General features: G+C 40.7%; 1 protein-coding gene across 1 annotated transcript; it reads right to left on the bottom strand.

Moving 5' to 3' along the window:
* Positions 1–2126: 2126 nt before the first annotated feature.
* On the bottom strand, positions 2127–2891 carry LOC133059078 (melanoma-associated antigen 8-like). The gene has a single exon (XM_061146114.1). The coding sequence runs from the start codon at positions 2889–2891 to the stop codon at positions 2127–2129; it is 765 nt and encodes a 254-aa protein (XP_061002097.1).
* Between the last annotated feature and the right edge of the window lie 19323 nt (positions 2892–22214).

Here is a 22214-nt window from a genome sequence, read left to right as displayed (position 1 = left end):
AGAACATATTTACTGAAGACTCATTATGTGCTGCCAGTGGGTCATCTTGAGATGGAACCATCAGAGACATTTATAGTTTGATCACGCAACACAGTATTTAATGTTTGGGTTCTTTTTTTTTTTTTTTTTTCACTTTAAAAAGGGTTGTTTAAATTAAGGTTAAAAGAACTGGGACTGGGCTGCCCAGCTGCCCCGAATAGCGGCTGCCGTGGACCCCGGCGGCGCTCCGAGCCTCGTCCACGCTTCTCGCTGACCCCTGCAGGCCCCCCAGAAGCCTGGGAAGGAGGCCATTTCGGGTCCCGCACCCGCTCTGCCAGGCGGACCTGCAACCCGGAAAGGCGGCGAGGAGTCGGATCCTGCTGGGACCGGGCCCGGCGGGCCGGCTAGAATTCATATATTTAAAAAAAAAAAAAAAAAGTTAAAAGAACTGAATGGTTCCAGTCTCTGAAGATTAGTAACGCAGAAGCTACAAACATTTTTATTTCATGATGCATGAAAACTTCAGTAATGTGCAAGACTTGATTGACATAACAAATTTAAAAGATTATAACACAACCATCTGAGATATTTTAGAATGACTGTTGCTGCTTGGAAGGACTTCAGAGCTATCAAAGTAAATCTACTAGTAACCTCTTGGATTCCCAGAAGAGCTCATGGTATAGGTATTATTTTCATTCCCATACCCCTGATGAGTCTACAGTCCAGTTTAGGTTAAACGACTTGCTCAATAAGTAAATAAAGAATATATGTGTGTGTGCTGGTTGCTCAGTCGTATCTGACTCTTTGCAACCCCGTGGGGTATAGCCTGCCAGGCTCCTCTGTCCATGGGATTTTCCAGGCAAGGAAACTGGAGTGGGTTGCCATTTCCTTCTCCAAAAGAATATATAGTGGAATCTAAATCTTCTTATGCCAAAACCCAGCTCTAACGTACCACAAACCTTACTAACCATAGGAGCCCAATACCATTAAATACTGACAGCATGGCACAATGCCAACTTTAACTTTCTTAAGCCGTTCGAGTTGTATAGTGTGACAAATTGATAAACATACTTTAGCAGAGTATGCATTCACTTTATAGTTCAGAGATGTGTCTACAAGCAGATTCTTCTTCCTCTGAATAACTATGCCTGTACGCAAAATTAGACAAGGTAAATGAAGAAAACATAGTTACTTTAATGTCACTTTCCAGTTCCCAAGTTCCACTAGGGCAGAATGAGAGCGGATCACTACCATGGAAATGAATTAGAAATTATCATCACTTGCTCTTCTTAGTAGGAAAGTGTCCCTGTGGAGGGCATAGAAGGATCTAGAGTTCCTCTAAATTTTTATGTGTCCCAAAGAATTGGATTTTTTTCTTTTCCAGAGGAGAAGGAACAATGCTTTTATAGGCAGCTGTCAGCCATGTAGTATTAGCACAAAGGTTGGGCAAGGGTCCTGCTGGCATTAGACCATCTCTGTGTATTGGGCCTGTTGGCTGGGGTGCCAACACCTATATAGAATTGCCTGGCATTCAAAGTGGAACAGCATAGATGGGAGTATCCATCCTTTAAGTTTGCACAGCTGACCATATGCATAGGCATAGCTAATCAATGCATATTTATAGTTAATCAGTCTTAAGGGTGGTGTCATAATCATAGTGCATCCATTCATATTATATATATATTTTTTTAATTCACTAGGATTACTTTTATTATCGACCTCTTCTCCATACAATACTATTGCTACAGAAGTTCACATTTTCAAAACATTTCTAATTTCGATTCCATTGCATTCTGTTCAGGACCACAAAACAAAATGGAAGACTTTCCAATCTCTCTTACAAAAACTCTTGTTTTTGAACTGTGTAACATCAGAGACACTCGGATCCGTATCATTCACAAAGCTAAGATATTGAAGTTTCTTTAGCCTACTCTGAAACCAAACTTTGAAAAATTTCTAAAGAAAACAGAGATGAATCCCCATGTCATCATAGAGAACAGGAACCAAAAGATGCTACAAACTGGTTCCCCCAACTAGCCCGGGCCCTCACATTTTAGAAAGCTGACTACCCCCTCTTTAACCACAGAGAGAAGGAACAACCTGGCTGCTGCTCTGTCTCGGGCCCCCTATTCCTCCTCCCTCGCATCTTATGCAGACAGGAATGGGAAGGTCCTCAAAGCCCTTTGGTTGACCCTGAGCATAAATGCCATGACTTGCCGCTTGCTGGTCTCCTCATAGGCCCGGGGACCCCACAGGAACTCATAGCAAACAGGGTGGCTGTCAGGCACCTGCTGGTACCGCAGGTATCCCTCCCGCACCCACACTTGGGTCAGAAGCTCCCTGAGCTCCCCAAAGACACACTGCTCACTCCCAACATACACCCCCATCCTGCTGAGTGCTCCCCAGACCGCCTCCTCAGGGGCCGGGTCTCCAAACCGCATGATCATGCTGAGGACCAGCACCAGGAAGCCGGCCTTGGGCAGGCCCACCCCATCGCTCAGCATCTCATCGCAAGTGAGGCCCAGGATGGGGACCAAGATGTAGATGTGCTCCACTGGGTCCACCTCTTTCACATCCACGCCAAAGACCAGCTGCAGGCACACTGAGACTTCCCTGAAGACCACCGGGAAGTGCGCCTGGTTATCCCTGAGGACCTTATTCAGCATTTCCTCCTGGGAGGTCAGCTCCTTGGCTCGATACTTGAGGAGCAGGAACTTCATCAGTTTACCTATCATCCTATCCAGAATTTCCTGGGGCAAGGCCTCCATAGGAGCGGAGGAGGATACTGGGGGGTAGGAGGCCAAGTGGGATGCGGACTCCCCCACCTCAGCCCCCAAGAGCGGCACCTCGATAGGGCCCTGGGCCTCGCCTGGGTCCTGAAGGTCTTCCTCGGGTTTGCTGAGCTCACTCATCTCAACCACGAGCACAATGCCTTGACTCCTGATACTGCCTGTCTGAACTCAGGACACAGGCTTCAGACCTCTGCCTTCGCCTCCCGGTTCCTGGAGCTCCTACTGTGCTCTTCTCACCCCAAGGGCTCCCAGGGACGACTACAGGGATGGGGATCTGTGGGGTTCCATCAGTCCTCACTCAGGGTGCCCACAGTCCTCCTTCAGGAACCTCACCTTGCCTCCATTCATATTATATTTAAGCCCAATAAGTTTAACCAATTAGAGGGACTAACACATTACACAGATCACAGTGCTATTTCATTGAGGGTCCCAGGTCCCCAAACGAGTTTTATTTTAGAGAGTTTTGTCAACACAAGTACACATAAACACATACCTAGCCACAATTACTCCTTTTTGTTTTTGACTCCTATCTTCCTTACTCCATCAGTCTCATCATTCTCTAGATACTTGCTTCCTGATTTGAATGCTTCATCTCTAAAAGCATATTATTTTCTCAACTTGATATCAAATTTCTATCAGACTATTTTTAATTTCAATTGAGTTTAAAAACTTCACACTCATAGCTGTAATTGCCTTAGCTTTTTTATATGAGTAATTTCTGAGGGAACTTCTTTAAAAGGCTCAAAACATACAGGTACAGGAGCCCAAGAACCAACAAGTTGAGAATAGGGTGAATTGGGTTGAACCACTGCCCCTCTAATTACATCTAATTCCACATTTGGTAATACACTGACCCTGGAGGAAGGAACAGGTTATAGTAGGGAAAATGGAAGTGGTTACTCAAGTTTGTTGGTGAGGCAGTTCTTCTACTAACTTAACAAAAAGACCTAAAATCTACAGGAAAGCTATTCCATAGAGTGGTCAAATTATTTCAAATGTAAACGTACATTAGGCAATTAAGTGAGAAAGGGAAACTTTCCTAAGCGTTCTGCTTTAAAACCACAAAAGCAAATACCTTATCAGGGCATTAGGCTTCAATTCCTTATTTTTAAAAATCCTATTATTGTCCAGTTTATCTTCATTAATTATCTTTAAAGTTTTCCATATCTTGTTACTTCACCTCTTAGGAAATGTTATTTGGGGTTTTTTTCTCTTATTGATTGATAAGTGATTCACAAAATGAAGTGAAAGGAACTCATTGCATCTGTATTCATGTAATATGGTCTGTATTCATACATGCATATATATGCAGATAACATATTCATCTGTATAAAAATAAAAATATATGTATAGCAATCAAATAGTCCTAAGTAAATCATATTAAGAGATCCTGAGGAATTTTTTTCCTCATACCTATTCTTACACTGGTCTAACATTCTATACTTTTCAAAGGTATTTCACGTTTTTGCCCTAGCGAGGTAGGGCAGGTGTAACCTTAATTTTAAAAGACTCAGGCGTAGAGAAAGATCAAACTCAAAGCCCCAAAGTTAATGATCAAAACAGCGTTTGAGTTCTTGTCTCTTAACCTCAAACTCCTTCTACAGAGAAACACTGAATAAAGAAACATACTTGTAGTCATAAATTACTAGAGGCCATGCTGCCCTTACGTACTGGGCTGATCAAAAGTAAACTGAGAAAACAAGGAACTATACTCAATATTTTGTAATAACCTAAGATCATGGCATCCGGTCCCATCACTTCATGGCAAATAGATGGGGAAACAGTGGAAACAGTGGCTGACTTTATTTTTCTGGGCTCCAAAATCACTGCAGATGGTGATTGCAGCCATGAAATTAAAAGATGCTTACTCCTGGAAGGAAAGTTATGACCAACCTAGATATTAATATACATATTAAAAAGCAGAGACATTACTTTGTCAATAAAGGTCCATCTAGTCAAGGCTATGGTTTTTCCAGTGGTCATGTATGGATGTGAGAGCTGGACTATAAAGAAAGCTGAGTGCCAAAGAATTGATGCTTTTTGAACTGTGGTGTTGGAGAAGACTCCTGAGAGTCCCTTGGACTGTGAGGAGATCCAACCAGTCCATCCTAAAGGAGATCTGTCCTGGGTGTTCATTGGAAGGACTGATGCTGAAGGCTGAAACTCCAATACTTTGGCCACCTGATGCGAAGAGCTGACTCATTTGAAAAGACCCTAATGCTGGGAAAGAGTGAGGGCAGGAGGAGAAGGGGACAACAGAGGATGAAATGGTTGGATGGCATCACCGACTCAATGGACATGGGTTTGGGTGGACTCCGGGAGTTGGTGATGGACAGGGAGGCCTGGTGTGCTGTGGTTCATGGGGTCGCAAAGAGTCAGACATGACTGAGTGACTGGACTGAACTGAACTGATAAAGGAAAATAACCTGAAAAATTATATATATATACATACATATATATATACATATATATATATATATATATATATATATATGAATCAATGCATTGTACACCTGAAATTAATACAACATAGTAAATCAACTATACTCCAAATAAACAAAATAGGAGAAGAAGTTAAGATGTTCTTTGGGGATTTTTCTCATGTCTGTTTACATCTCTGGGTCTTTCATTAATTTGTCCCCTTTTTATTTTTTCATCCTACCATGGCAAGTCCCCACGCTGCAGGCACTCTTCCTTGATTTGAGACTTCGTCCTATCTCAGTTTCAGTTCCCTATGTCGGTTCTCCTTGCTTTCATCAAGAAATCCCCAACCCCCCAGGCAAAGACTCTGCTCTGCTCTCAAGATTCAGGCATTGAGGCACAATTCATCAGCCTGAAAGGCAACTCATGTTTACTCATAGACCACTGATCTATCATTCCCTCCCAGGTAACATAGGGTGCATTTATTGAGGGTTCTTCTGGAAATAACTCTTCTTCTCTTACAAATTCCCAAAGATAAGATTGCCAGTAACATGTTGAAGCCCCACCAAGGTAGAGCAGCAGGCCCAATGTCAGCGCCGAACGATTCCTTACACTCTAAGTCGTCTCATGCTCCTCAGAGAGGTGGAGAGGGGTCTGCCTTGATGTGTGTACCTAGGAAGATGCTATAAACGTGCCTAGCTAGGAATAGGGGAGAGCAGATGTTTGTTTCCTCTCTGCCAGCATTACTAGCGTAAATCTTTTGTAGATTGTCCATTGCCCCTCCTAGACCCTTTTAACATCATTTGGGTAAATAACTGTGTAGCTCAGCTCCACTACCTCAGATTGCTGCCTTAACTCTATGGGCCACCACCATTGGCAATCACATGTATCTCAAAGCAAAGAAGGGGGAAAAAAATAAATAGATTGAACACGCCTCTTTACAGAAATCTTTTCTATATTGATGTGTTCTTTAATACATAAATATGAAAACTGATTGGGAAGCTGATAAAGTTCAATTACCATAAAAATATGGATTGGGTCGACATGAAGACATTTACCTCATGAAGTCAATTACTTGATAACTATTCATGTTCTGAGGACTTTTTATATGCCCAGGACTTATCTGCCTGATCTCAAAACAACAGATATAGAAGATTCCTAGTTTTAAACAATAGGAATAAATCTAAATACGTGAATCTCAAGAAATGATTTAGTCTGAAAGTCTAATAGATGTAGTACACATTTTATCTGTATTAATCAATTGATTCTAAATCTACTAAGTTTAGTAAATATTTTCACCAGTATTTTTTGATAGATCATCTATATCAACTGATAGATGCTGTATTTTAAGAGCAGGTATACCAGGGAACATCCCCAACCTTTGATGTTCTTAGCCTGCAGGACAAGCCCGGTCCTGCTACACAAAGTTCTTGAGGTATCTCACTTCAAAACACAATAGGGGTCAAGGTCAGCCTTGGGCTAAACGTGGCTGCTGCTATTCTTCCTAAAAAATATTCTATGCTTTGTCTTAATTTTGGTATCTTTTTTTTTTTCATTTAATTTTATTAGTTGGAGGCTAATTACTTTACAATATTGTAGTGGTTTTTGCCATACATTGACATGAATCAGCCATGGATTTACAAGTGTTCCCCATCCCGATTCCCCCGCCGGCATCCCTCCCCAAATAGCCCTAAAGGCTACCTGTGGTTCTGAGCTTTGATAAGGAAACGAAAGGTGTTCAGAAACAAAGTGAAAAGAGACACTAAATCTACCCACTGTGGTGATAAATCATCAGCTACCTTTACAAGTTCATTAGAAATTCTAATCACTTCATGCAAATCATTAGAGACCAATATGCCTATTGTAGGGTTACTTCATGACTTATACACCTTCTCTTAACATAAATTGATTTTTAAGTCAAAAAGACTTGAGTTTGTGCTTCAACAGAATCATTTTTTTGGATACGGAACCTTGGAAAGGCCATTTAATCTCTGTATAAATCTTAGTTTCCTTATATGTAAAATGAAGCTAATAATAAAAATTACCTTGTAGACAGAAGATTAAATAAGTGTGCTTATTACAGTGTCTGGACAAATAACAAATGTTAGCTATTATAATTATTCAAGATTTCAATTACCCAAACCCTGCTCAGCTTCTCTATGGGAACAGAGCATCCATCTTCCTTGGTGGTAGGAGTATAATCCTCTTCTAAGATTATTTGCAAAAGTGAACTTTAATAGTCAAGCTCATATTATTTACAAATTTCAACTAGAATATTCTTCCTTCCTTTTCACTCAGCCCACTTTTTGCTTGCATATTAGTTTCCAAAATTCTGTCCTTTGGGGTTAAATTTTTCCATGCCTGATCTCAGCCAAAAGGTGATTTTTTTTTTTTTATAATGTTGAATCAAATTCACTCTGTCTACTTTTGAATTAGAAGCAGATGAAAGTAACTTATTTTATTTTTCTGCCCGAAAGAAATGTAAGGCTGTTTCTGTGCGCAGATAATTCACTAATAGCTAAAGTAGCCAAGAATCTCATCTTCACTCAGGAAGTCTCCTGGCTAATTATGAAAATATTAATTAAGTTAGGGCCAATTGAGAAAAGTTACTTTTGAAACTGCTGTATGGAGTTGGTATTAAATTACTACTGTATTTGTGTGGCATTAGGTTTCAGAAACATCTGGGAACAGATTCCTACAAAACATAACTATGGCTTTATGAGCTTCTTTTTCTAGGAAAAGAGGTATTCTACTGTCAGTCAGCACACACGACCTTTGGAAATTACTCAAAAATTCAGTATGTCTAAAACCATTCAAAAATATGCCCCAACTCAGGATATATTGGTTTTGAGTTCTGAGGATGGCCCCTCCAGATTCACCGTCCATTCTTCCCACCCTGTTCTGTATCCAGGGAGGGTGACCCTTAAGAACAACATCTATAGGTTCATTTGCCGTATGGATTCTAGTTGGTTTCAGCAAATGGGTAGCTTAGGTACAATCTTAGAGAGTGAGAAAAGGGTGAATTTGAGATGTATTCCTGCTCCTCTCATGCCAGATTGCTGTAGGTGGATGGCATCTCTCTGCCAGTAGCCCCTGTCCTGCTTCCGTTTCCATGCAGCTACTCTATGTAGTCCTGGGCAGTCTCCTCCCGACCTCATCCTTTGTCCCTTTAGGCCTGGGATAGAAATGACTTCTCAACATAACTATCTGTTCTTTTCATGTGGTCAGAACACTACTTGGAATATTTGAATCAATAAACTATTATTATCATTTTTATTATTATTACTCTTAATCTTCATCATTAGGCTGTCTGTGTTATGCATCTTGGTCTCCCTGACCTTGGCCTAGCATTGGTGGGTTTTTAATAAGTGTTTGCTAAATGTTGGAAATAAGATTTAGAACAAATATTCTCTTCTCTGGAATGTTTTTCATTTCCAAGGAGACATTTGCTACAAGTTGTGTGAGGTACAGAATTCCATTTTGACTTTATTATGGAGTCACATTTGAACAGAAATGAAGAGTTCAGACACTGGAATTACATATACTTTGGACTCTCTGGGAAGCTCTTTCAGGTTAAAAAGTTAAAACAAGCTAAGAAAAACAAGGCTTCCAGCATTTCCAGTATACCATGCTTTAGAATCACACAGAATTGAAGCAAATCAAGCATATACAGCACTTCAAACTAACAAACACAGATGAGAATTGGTGAGGGAGCCTACCAAAGGCTATTGTTGGTTTTCCAGAAGCCATATTTTCAAGAAAATGACTGGTAACATACTCAATCTGATTTTTTTTTTTTTTGTATCACAAAAAGTCATTGTTTGAAATGATAAAGACTGAGAATTACATCTATTCCTTGAAGGTTGCTGTTGGTCGTGAGCTGGTCTCTTAACTGATAAATCCTACTCACAGGAAACAAATTTGTTATACAGCCTGACAAACCGATTATTGAAGTAAAAATTAAATGTTCAGGTAAGTGAACTATGCACATAAGTTGAAACCAAATGAGATTCTAAAATCTATTCTAGAAACTCTATATCCTTTCTAGAACAGTTACATCCCCAAAGCAACCTTCTGAAGGCTTTTGTATCATGTCTAGACGTATCTACCCCAACAGCCCTGGCTGTCCACTTATCAAGTCCAGCCTTTCCTACAAAAGGAAAATTTTAAAGTAGAAAGAAAAAGATGCAATAGAAGTTAATTCATTATATACTGTTCGCCTACGGTTCATTAGGTGATTCACTAGGCAGTTGGTATGCATTATCACATTCATGAATTATGATCACATGAGCAATGATCTTACAAGGATTCTTTTTATTCTCATGACCACAAATGTAGAAACTGAAGCCCAGGGATAAGTCATTTACTTTAGAGTGTGTGTGTCCTCAGTCTTGTCCGATTCTTTATGACCCCCACAGACTGTAGCCTGATGGGCTCCTCTGTCCGTGGGATTCTCCAGGCAAGAATACTGGAGCAGATTGTCTTTTTCTTCACCAGGGGATCTTCCTGACCCAGGGATCAAACCTGTGTCTCTTGTGTCTCTTGCATTGGCAGGTGGATTCTTCACCGTTATGCCACCTTTCTTTAGAGTAAATGGGAAGCCCCATTTACTATAGGCTACTCAATAATAAACTCTCCTTTAGTTTTTCACTGTTTGTATTATTTTTATCTAATCAGAGGTCTTCAAACAGAGGGAGTACTTCTTCTTGGGCCCCCAAGGCACACTTAGAAATGTGTGAATCATTTTTGATTGTCACACTTCTGTCTCAGTTTTTCTGTCTCTTAGTGTGTGGTCAGGGATGTCACACACCCTGCAAAGTCTGGACAGCTTTGCACAGAGAAATTAGCCTTCCCCACATCCCTACACACACCCTTTGAAAAATGCTAGATCTAAATCTAGGGGTTGGATGATTTCTGCCTATTAATTAACTAGGAAGGAATACTTCATTTGTCTGAGTTTTATGTTAATCAGATACATCTGTCCCAGCCATTAAGAATACCTGGATCCAGACAAAGTAACTGAATATTATTCCATGTCAATGTGCAAAGATTTGGTCAACTAGACAGCCTGTGCTTACAGAGTTTAAATCAAGGTTCAATTTTCTTTGAATTTTTAAAAGATAATTTAAAAGAAAATCTCATAAAACCTGTCATTTTCAGTTACTGCTAGAACTGTCCCAAAAAGCCTGGAAGATTGATTCATTTATCATATTTTTTAACTCTTTTAACAAAACCTGTCACATGTAAACATAAACAAAGAGTAAATTATGGTGTATAACAGCTATAGTTGGAGGTTTCAACAAACACACCAGAATCTTCATATCAAAAAATGTTGGTTGGTTGGTTTAGTTGCTAAGTCTAGTTCAACTCTTGCAACCCCATGGACTGTAGCTTACCAGGCTCCTCTGTCCATGTCAGAAAATGCTACCCTCCAAAAGTATCCCTCTGAAGTTGATACATGCATCCCAGTCATGCATCTCTATTATTTCAAAGACAGTTGTTATTCCTCTCTACAAATGTTCTCAAAGCCTATGGATGTTCTTTCAAATATCTTTCAATGGACCCTCTCTAAAATGTTGAATGGAGTCAACTCTTAGTCTAATACATTCAATTTGATTAAATTAGACAAAAATATATTGCTCACATTATGTGACAAAACAGAGATGAACAAGTCAGAAGTATGCAAAAATGTGGGTTAATCCTCTGGAAAACAATTGTCTTTGTTAAAATGTAGATGTCATTATAATTCTAAAAGGCTTCCCAGATGAGTCAGATGGTAAAGAATCTGCCTGCAGGAGACCTGGGTGGAGAATATCCCCTGGAGAAGGGAATGGCAACCCACTCTAGTACTTTTGTCTGGAGAATTTCATGAACAGAGGAACCTGGCAGGCTACAGTCCATAGGGTTGCAAGAAGTCGGACATGACTGAGTGATTAACACACACACACACACACACACACACACACACACACACACACACACACACACAGAGTTCTTAAACAGTCCTGTATGCCTAAAAAATTAAAACTAAAGACGACTTCCAAAGTGAAGCTCAACAAATGTGCCAAATTTCATGAGACTGGATAACACAGGATGTTATTCATATAAATCTCTACCTTCTGGTATGTGTCTTTTAGAATTCAATTTTATTTTGTTACAGTCATGCGTCGTATTCACACAATTTGCTTCAGAATCGTAGTTGCTTCTTATTTTGGAGTACATGTTTTATTCCTGAACCTCCCTGCAATAAAGTGGTCCCCTCACTCTGAGCCCAGCTGAAAAGATATATCAGTGGAGGCATTAAGAATTTGGCAGACTAGAGATTCAGGGCCATGGAGCTGAACACTGCTGGGGAATCCAACCTAGAACAGGAAATGTGAGGGCAGAAGTGATAATAGCGTCTCCTTAGCTCACCAAGCTATCACGATAGGTTGTTTGGCTATGAAATAGTGAGGGGAAAATACCCCTTACATGTAGCCCATGAGATCAGAGGAAACATACAGAACAAGAAGTCAAGAAGGCTGTATTCTGGGCTCCTCTGCCAGAATAAACTCCCAGTTGCATGTGTGCATGAATCTCCAGGCAAGAGTCCTGGAGTGGGTTGCCATGCCCTCCTCCAGGGGATCTGACCCAGGGATCAAACCCACATCTCCTGAGGTTTCTGCATTGCAGGTGGATCCTTTATCACTGAGCCACCTGGGAAACCCTCCGAGTTGCATAGTCTTGGGCAAATTATATACTATCTCTGAGTCTAAGAAAGCCTCATCTGTAAAATAAAGGGATTTTACTATCATTCCTCTCAGTTACATATTGTATTGTTTGAAAAACTCAGAAGAAAAACGATTTCATACAAAAGATATAACTGTAGGGCTTCCCTGGTAGCTCAGTGGTAAAGAATCTACCTGCCAATGAAGGAGTCACAGGTTCAATCCACGATTTGGGAAGATCCCACATGCTTCAGAACCACTAAGCCCATGCACCGCAACTATTAAGGCTGTGCTCTAGAACCTAAGAGCCCCAACTCCTGAGCCCACATGCCACAACTACTGAAGCCTGTACCCCTAAAGCCTGTGCTCCACAACAAGAGAAACCACCATAATGAGAAGCCTGCACACCGCAACAAGGAGTAGCCCCAGCTTGCTGCAACTAGAGAACAATTTGTGCATTAACAGAGACCCAGCACAGCCAAAATTAAGTAAATAACTTAAAAAAAGAAAAAGATACCGAAGCTAAGAAATGCAGCAGCTTGACTGAAAGGAGCTGAATTGCAGAGGCTGTTCAGTTTTAGGAACCTAGAGTCAAAACAGAAACTGATCCATGACATTATAACGTTCACAAATGTGGTCACTCTCTCCTCTTCCCGGACCTTACCTATGCTTTGCTCCTCACCTTCCAGACCAACTTTACTATTCATTACAACAGGGATCATAATTACTCCCATATTGGGAATTCCCTGGAGATCCAGTGGTTAGAACTTCACACTTCCACTGCAGAGGGTTCAAGGAAGATCCCGCATGCCACACTGCATGGCCAAAAAAAAAAAAAAAACCTAAAACACAAAAGAACTACTCTTAAATCAATCTAGTCTTACACATTTCCTTAAGGAGATCTCCTTAAGTGATTTAAATTTCACGATTCCCCAAACATTAGACCAAGCGGTCCTTTGTTTCATCAAATGTGTTTGTCCTGCATCATGATTTTAAGCCCTTATCCTTGTGTTCCCTGTCCCAGTCTAAATAGAAACACCATCACTATCTCAGGCTTCTTCTCCCAGAGAGTTTATGATTCATTCTATAGATAAGACGTCCTTGGGAGGAAACCAGAGGTCACTCTTGCTGTCATACAAAATCTTTGTCAATATTGAAATGAAAACTAATTTGACTTAACCTAAGTTGACAGGGATAAAAAGGGCTCAGTACTGGAATAAATCCACCAATGATATTGGGATGGGAAGACTACAATAACAAAAATACATTTTCAGTCTGAGGTCCTCTTTAGAGGACCATGAAAGAAGTAATAACAGTAAGAATGCCAGGAAGTTGCTTTCTATTTATGACCAGAAACAGTACCATTTCTTCAAATGATAACACTTTATAATCAATTCCTGTTCTGGATGAAAGTTACTTTTCTGTTTGGGGATTAACAGAAGTGCACTTAAAGAACCTAGCCATTAAAAAAATAACAAATTATTGCATCAGTTTATAAATAATTCTATAGAGTTTATTTTATGTGGTCCTTTTCCAGAACAAAAGCAACAACAACCCCTCACTCCATCGTGGGTGGTTTATTATATTGTTGGCTTGCTTCCACACTGTAAGTAAGGAAATGCTGTTTAATGATAATTGACATTGTTATGGCAAATGTTTTGATTAGTATCATAATCAAGATCTTGGTTACACAATTATCATTATTATTCCTGTTTCATCTTGATAACAAGATGGGTCACTTAGCATCCCAGAGACCTGTTGGTTTAACCATTGATTGCCTGGTGGTAAAATCAGAATTTCTACAGCGTGTGTCAGAACTTAAGTAATGTGGTGGTAGGGTGACCAACTTATCCCTGTTTGCCTGCAGATTTTACAGTCTTAATACAAATTTTCACATCCTGGGAAATTCATCAGGCTCAGGCAAACTGGGACAGTGGATCATCCCAAGTAGTGGAGGGGGCCTGGGGTTTAGGAGTCAGAAAACTGATCTGCTCTGACCCCGTTGCTTTCTGTATCTGATGGCAGCCTTCTAAGCCTCAGTTTCCCACTTATAATAGTTTTCTTAATTTGTCTTTTCAAATCTCTATATAGTAAAACACTTGAGTGTCTTTTGAAAGTACAGAGTTATATACAAATATTAGATCTTTCCATTTTGTTCTTACAAAGCAGCAGCCTAAACAGTTATGCCCACATCCCTGAGAGCCATGGCTTGTCATAGCTTCTGTTTAACATCATTAGCTACTGTGGTTCATTGAAGGGATGCTTGGGGTGAAGTTTTGGTTTTACAGTTGTCAAGCTTACTTAACACCCATAAAAAAGTTATCTTCTCTATTTAAATCTGAGTGGTTGTGGAAATTGGGGGAAAGAGTACTGAATTCAGTTCAATCTCTATGGTGTGTTGTTAGCAGTGTGGCTTGGGGTGAATCATCTAAATTCTTAGGGGATCAAAATGCAAGTATAAAAGTGAAAAAACAAATTATCAGTGGGAGTACCAAATTAAATCTGATGAATTCCTATTAACCTCTCACTCAGTTTTCAATATTGGGACCAAAGGACTTTTTGGAGGAAAGAAGACAGTTTTCCTTCATGAATTGCAGACATGCCCTGAACCAGTCCAATTTGCTATTAACAATTTGTTATGCAACTCTCATTTTTGAATTTATCTAAACCCTTCCTGCGCCTATTTTTACCTTCAGCCCATATAAATAGCAAACATAATAAATTCCACATGCTACCTTATTTGCAGTTAAAGAACTTCCTTTCAAACTTCAAGAATGTTCCTCTAAATTTGCTTACATGGACTTGGGGAAAAAGAGATCTTTAATCATTATTGCCTCTTAATTTCCATCACGATCAAATTGTAGCTTCATCATCTTCAAAGTCTGCTTGGCACTGAAAACAACAATAACAACAATATTTGATGGAAATTTTGTCTTAAAAAGTGTTATCTAAATGCTCAACTCAGCCATCACTTTTGGAGTAGAAGCTGGTGGTGGGGGAAGAAGACGCACAGTACAATAAAATAGAGCACCTGTCTTCCAGGCATTCTCCATCTAACCAGAGAGACAGAATATGAGTTGATATTGCTCTTGCTGAATGAGAACTGGCACTAGGACAGAGACTTTGAGATGAATAACACTGGATCAGCTGGGCCGAGCACACGATAGACACTCAGTAAATATCACAGAGTGACAGACTGGATGACAGAGAGTTTGATTCCTCTTCTGTGGGTCACAGAGAACACTTGGGACTCAAATCAGTCAACACCAGTGCTACAAATATCTGGAGTTGTTCAAGTTCAGTTTGCCGATAGCATGGAATCATCCTTGAGAGTTTCCTGGTACCAGCATTACTGGTTCCACCAAAGACCATTTTGGTATCCAAAAGAAAGATACCATTTTAATTCAGAAAGAAGTTGGGACAAAGCATATTCATCCTGGGTGGCCCTTCCCAGTTACTTTGTTACTGACTACTGAACAAATTATCCTTAATAAACAACTTATTTATTAGACTTCCATATATGTACTTAATACTCGCTATTTCATCAAGGAAGACTGTTGTATTATGAATCATATCTATTTCCCCAAAATCTTATTATTGCATGTAATTTCACTTCCCTCCAGAACTAACAGGAAAGCTGGTTAAGCTGCAATTACCAATACAACTGCAATATGAAATTAGATGTGTATTTCCACGGGCCCTTCTCATTTCGCCCAACTCTCTGTGGGCCTGGATAGAGCAAAGTTAAAATGCTTAAGATCAAGGTAATCAGATCACCACTAAGTAAGTAAAATGTAGTCGCCTACACAAGGTAATAGTGCTTCACCAGTGAAGAATGAAGAAACCAAACCAGAAGCAGTGTTACTGCCTGCCGCCCCTGTTGAGTTATTAGTAGCAAAAGAAAGAACCCTTGCCCTTGGCATATAAGCTATCACACTTGAAATAGATTTTTTTCCAAAAGTGCAATCTGATCATCCTTGCTGAATGTCTGTAAACTCAGAATTATCTCTGGAGTGCCAAGGTGGACTGAGATTTCTAGAAATAAAAGACCCAAGAGAATGAGTACATGCGCGCGCGCACACACACGCTACTTGAGGATTTTCAGTGCATCCAGAGAAAAGGGGAGCCCACCTCATTTAATCAGTGACTGATTCTCAAGTACTTATAGAGCCTTTAGGGTGTAACTTGTGCTGTCCAGGGCTCTATGGCAGGAAGGTGATAGAAAAATGGATGGAACCAACCTTAACCCAAAAGGTGCATAGAATTTGTAAGCGAGATCAGAGAGGGAAGCAATGATTAAAGCAGTTTGTAACAAATGCTACATATTGAGATATATTCACACAAATTCAGTTCAGCAAACCTTTATTGTATACTTCCTAAGTACAAGGCATTACGCCAAGTATCCTAGGGAATAAAAAGAGATTGAGGTTTTTTTGTTAAAAAAAAAAAAAAGGAGGAGGGGGCAGGGGGAGGAAGATAAGGGAATTAACCTCATTGTGAACCCGTGACAAGGCCCTCTGACTGGTATGTCAGCCCACCATAGGGAGAATAGTTCCCAAGGCACATGGCATCATCTCCATTTTAAAGAAGAGGAATCCGAGGTTCAGAGTAACTTACTGAGGACCCACCGGTCCCAGAGCCACAGTTCTCTGTGGCCGTGTGTACCTTTCTCCAGCCTGATCACTGGAACTTGTAAGTCAGGCCAGTCAATAACTGAGCAAGAAATGAAACTCATTTCAGCAGCATTCCCCTTTCTGAGTCTGGCTAATAATAAAGGCAGCAGTGGTGGGCCTGGTGGTGGGGAGTTGAAGATGAGAAAAGTTTATTGTTTAGTCAGAGAGGCAAGAACCCAGAATATACATCTTCATGTCTTTGATGCCAATGGTGTGTTTATTTCTCCCAAACTCAAAGCTCTGGATAGATTTTAATAAGAAGGACAAAGAGTCACAAAATATCCTCTGGCTTGCCATTGTGAGCTGTCCCAGTCAGGCCAGTAGAGTGGTTGTAATGGTGCTCCCAAGTCCCAGCTGTCCTGAAGAGGAGGCAACACCCAAGCAATGCAATCCATTTGTCACACACCTCACGTGTGCACAGGCAGAGAGACAAGGCTCTGGGCTGGTTAAGGGAAGAGGGTTTGTTTATTTACCTTGGTTTTCCCTGCTCCTAGGACAGTTAGTTCCTGCCACCTACTAGGTATGCAATAGATTCTTAGAATATAATAAGCAAATAGAGAAGTGCAAAATGTGTTCAATAAATACACATGGGATAAAGAACTGAATGTACTGTCTTAGCCTGGTGTGTTAATCTACGGTCAAGATTGAATCAGTGGCGGAATGCTCCTACACTGTTGGTGAGAATGTAAGTTGGTACAGCCACTATAGGAAACTAAAATTAAAATCAGCATATGATCCAGCAATCCCACTCCTGGGACTATATTCAGGCAAAACTATACTTCAAAAAGATACACGCACCCCTATCGCTTTCCTGGTGGCTTAACCTGTAAAGAGTAAAGAATCTGCCTGCACTGTGGGAGACCTGGGTTTGATTCCTGGGTCAGGAAGATCCCCCTGGAGAAGGGCATGGCAACCCACTCCAGGATTCTTGCCTGAAGAATTCCATGGACAGAGGAGCCTGGTGGGCTACAGTCCATGGGATCAAAGAGTCAGACATGACTGAGCGACTAACACTTATGTTCATAACAGCACTATTCATAATAGCCAAGACATGGATACAACCTAAATGTCCATTGACAGATGAATGGATAAAGAAGATGTGGTACATATATACAATGGAATACTACTCAGCCATAAAAATAAAGGAATAATGTCATTTGCAGCAACATGGATGGACCTAAGTATAAAGTCAGAAAGAGAAAGACAAATACCATATGATACCACTTATATGTGGAATCTAAAATAGGCCACAAATGAACCTATCTGTGAAAGAGAAACAGACTCACAGACATAGAGAACAGACCTGTAGATCCCAAGGGGGAGAGATGGGGAGGGGTGGCCTAGGAATTTGAGGTTCGTAGATGTAAACTACTACATATAGAATGGATGGACAACAAGGTCCTACTGTATAGTACAGGGAACTATATTCAGAGTCGTTGGATAAACCATAATGGAAAAGAATATAAAAAAGAATATATATGTATATATACATATACACACACACACACATATATCACATACACATATACATAACTGAGTCAATTTACTATACAGCAGAAATTAGCATAACATTGTAAATCAACTATCCTTCAATTTAAAAAAGAAGAAAAAGACTGAGTCAGTGCAAGACACCATTTCTTTAGGAAAAGTTACAGTAGTGTCATGATAATTCCAGCTTCATTTTTGTCTATATGACTGTCTTTGTTTATTTCTCTTTGCCTCTGTCATATGTATGTATGTTTGTATATGTATATGTATATATCTATTCCCCCTGCCATCTTTCTTGCTTGCTTACTTTACTTTCTTAAGGGCTTGCAAGAGTCACAATAGAAAAGTTACAGAGGAAGAAATTTCTAACCCAAGGCTTCCTTTGCAAACAAAGGATTGAATCCATTCCTGTAAGCTGTCTTAGCTTTCCTGTTTCTCCTTGTCTTTTCAATGCCCAGCACCACTCTTTTCGTCTTCTAGCAGCAGGGCCATGGCCTCCTAAGCTCCGAGAACTCTCTGCAACTCCTGTCATTTATTCTGTCCCTGGAACTCTCAGGGAGGCCACAGGGAACAAGCCGTGGAGGATGGTGAGGGTTTACTCTGGAGGGCTTTCGAAATTGTCAGGCATAAAAGGAAAACTCTAGGCAAAAATCACCCACGTCTTTATTCAATGAGGCTTGTCATCACATTCAAAGGACAAAGAGAGCCCTGTTTCACTGGCCCCTGTGTCTTCAATTTTATTTTTTCACATGCTGCTTTTTAGGCTGTTGGGCCAGGTTGTTAAAGGAAAGAGGAGGTGCCACAGTTCAGCAACCTCTAATGTGAAAGAGAATGATTTTCCCATTTTCCCTGGTTACACGACACTCCTTCCTGACTCCCAGGAACACTCTCTGCATGGCCTGCTCATGCCTCACACACCAGCCTCCCCTGACATCTGTGACCACATCCAAAAGCAGCAGAAGCAGCACCATAACCACAGCATCAGCAGGAATGCAGGTGGCCCCATTGCCTCCTGCCAGCGCAGAGCTGGAGCCAGGACCCTAGCTTTCCCACTTGGTCCTGGCACACTCCCCTCAGAGACACATTCTGCATCAGGAATAGTCCCTTTTTTTGCAGCCTAAATTCCACTCTGTCTGCAGGACCCATCACACTCAAGGGAGCCCCACACTTGGCTCTCATGATGAGCACAGATTTTCTTGAACAGCTGTCTCCTTTTTTCCCATCTTTCAAGAGTCAGATCAAATGCCACCACCTTCATGAAGCCTTTCTCACTCTGCACTGGTGAAATTTTCTCTCCTCATTTCCCGTGGTATATTTTGCTGTGGGTGTCTGACAAATGACATGTGCACACAATCTCAATTCTGTCATTTGTAAAACAGGGCACATAATATGTACCAAAAAGGTCAGTAAGAGGGAAAACTAAAGTAACATATATGAGCACCTGGCACAGAGTTGGCAACAAATATCTCTTTGGTTTATTTATTCACATATCACAAGTCTTATTTTCTTTTTAGTTAATTATTTATATATCTTATCTGCAATATTTGTAAACTGTCTAGCAAAGTTCTTTGCACTTGGTAGGGTCAATGAATATATTTATCTCTCTGCCTCAGTTTTTCATCTGTAAAATGGGAATAAAGTGCTTTGTAGTTTCAAGGCATTATTACTATAATTAAAAACATGTTGACAAAAAGATCAAATGTTAGGCACACATGAGCTACTGTTTCACAGAATATAGGGACAAGAGTGACTGGTTTTAGGGACTACTTTTATTACCTAGTTTATCCAGTAGAGGGCAATGACACACACATGGATATTCAGATTCTTTGTAAGACTCCAAAACCATAAATTAAAAAGGGAGAATCACTTTGCTATTATGCAAAGAAAATAAAGCAGTTTTTCAAGACTCAGCTGGGTTTTTCATCTCTTTTTAGTGTTTGTCTATGCAGTTTATCTGTGTAGGAAGGAACTTCGGTTTCACTGGGTGCTTCCAGCATGGGTCAATGACCTGCCGTTCTAGTTTCTCTATTCGAATTTCCACTCACCCATGTGCCCAGGGTGAGGAATGATTGCAGTCTAGCCAATGGGTAAAAAGTGCTGTTTTCACTAGTTTTATTGCCTCAATCCTGAGCAAAAGCATTTCTATTGGGCTGTTGAGGGCTCAGTCCCAAACTGGAAAGTGGCCTGTAAGGGTTTCCATGCTGGGGGAGGGACCAGAGAAAGACTGGGAAGAACAATGCCGACCATTGTTCCCCTGGCCTGGTTTGACTCCCCTTAGTCGGCTCCGTGAAGACACTGGACCCATTGACTGAGCAGTTGACATTTTCTCAGGATGGGCTAAGTCCCCCAGAGATAAGGGAACAGCAGGAGCTGGTGAGTATATCCACTGGACACACTTGGAATCATGCCACTCTAAAATTAACAACTCTCACACAGTAAGATGGCTTGATGATGTATATGTAAATATGTATCGAAGCTCGCTGAGGATGGATTTAAAGCCCGGCTCAGAGGTTAAAGTGTCTGCCTGCAATGCGGGAGGCCCGGGTTCAATCCCTGGGTTGGGAAGATCCCCTGGAGAAGGAAATGGCAACCCACTCCAGTATTCTTGCCTGGACAATCCCATGGACAGACGAGCCTGGTGGGCTACAGTCCACAGGGTCGCAAAGAGTCGGACTGAGCGACTTCACTTTCACTTTCACTTTTCACACATGTAAATATGGTGCCTTATCTGCTGCAGAAGAATTGAAACTTTTAATATGAGGCAGTCAAATATGACTTAGATTAATAAAGTTTGAAGGATACATTGAATGTTCCCTGTGTGTCCGGCGCTGGACTAGGGAGAGACTGACATACAAAGATGAAATAGGATTCTTACCTTCAAGGAATGTACAGTCAAGACCAGATAATAAATAAATCAAAGCACATATGGTGATTGTTAAAATAGCTACAGTCAGTTACGTTATAATGCTTATTTTCAAAAAGAGGAATTTGTTCTAACCATTGTTATATTAGGGAATGGCTTGTACATTATGTGAATTTCATATCTAATTATGTCTAATTTCATCTGCAAGAAATACTAGGTGAATGTAAAAAAAATACTGCATCTAGGTGAACTGAGTGGTATAAATATACAGACACACACACACATACACTTATACACACACATCTAAACAAGCCCTCCCTCAGGTCACAGAGTGGACTCTGGACCACATGCATCATCCTCTGGTGTTACAACTTTGCCTCAGACCCCAGATAGCTCATCTGTCTCCACATCATCATAACTCACAAGCTGAACCCTACAGACTACCACTTCCACAAGCAAACTTCAGATCTTTTTCAAGGTCAAGTGCCATGTCAATAGTTGTTGTTGTCGTTCAGTCACTCAGTCATGTTCGATATTTGCGACCCCGTGGACTGCAGCATGATGGGCTTCCCTGTCCTTCACCATCTCCCAGAGCTTCCTCAAATTCATGTCCATTGAGTCGGTGATGCCATCCAAACGTCTCATCCTCTGTCATCCCCTTCTCCTCCCACCTTCAATCTTCCCCAGCATCAGGGTGTTTTCCAATGAGTCAACTCTTTACATCAGGGGGCCAAAGTATTGGAGCTTCAGCTTCAGCATCAGTCCTTCCAATGAATATTCAGGACTGATTTCCTTTAGGATGGACTGGTTTGATCTCCTTGCAGTCCAAGGGACTCTCAAGTGTCTTCTCCAACATCACAGTTCAAAAGCATCAATTTTTTGGTGCTCAGCTTTCTTTATGGTCCAGCTCTCACATCCATACATGACTACTGGAAAAACCCTAGCTTTGACAAGATGGACCTTTGTTGGCAAAGTACTCATGCTTTGTTTAGCCATTTTGGGTATGGAAAACAATGCTGCTGTTTTCACTAGGTTTCCATCTTTTTGTGTTATCATGTCACAAAGTTTTTGAATGTTATATCTTTAGCTCCATTTCTTCCCATAAGTTCTGTGGTTTCCACTGTTTGATTTTGCATAGCACAGTGATTTTTAGGCACACATTCGTGGTATTATCACAGAACGGACTGTACAGCTAGACCTTGAGTGCATAAAACACAGAATTTCTGGCCAGGAGGAGGGGAGAAGAGACCCAGGGATGGCCTTCCCCAGAGACAAACATGAATTACAGGAC

The sequence above is a fragment of the Dama dama genome, chromosome 7 (genome assembly GCF_033118175.1).
Source record: "Dama dama isolate Ldn47 chromosome 7, ASM3311817v1, whole genome shotgun sequence".
NCBI classification, from domain to species: Eukaryota; Metazoa; Chordata; class Mammalia; order Artiodactyla; family Cervidae; genus Dama; species Dama dama.
Note: the sequence above shows the minus strand (reverse complement) of the source record. Positions and strands in the feature narration are given on the sequence as shown.

What these genes read in the sequence shown, in the direction of transcription:
- LOC133059078 (XM_061146114.1), bottom strand. Translation starts at nt 2,891, where the DNA reads ATGAGTGAGCTCAGCAAACCCGAGGAAGACCTTCAGGACCCAGGCGAG.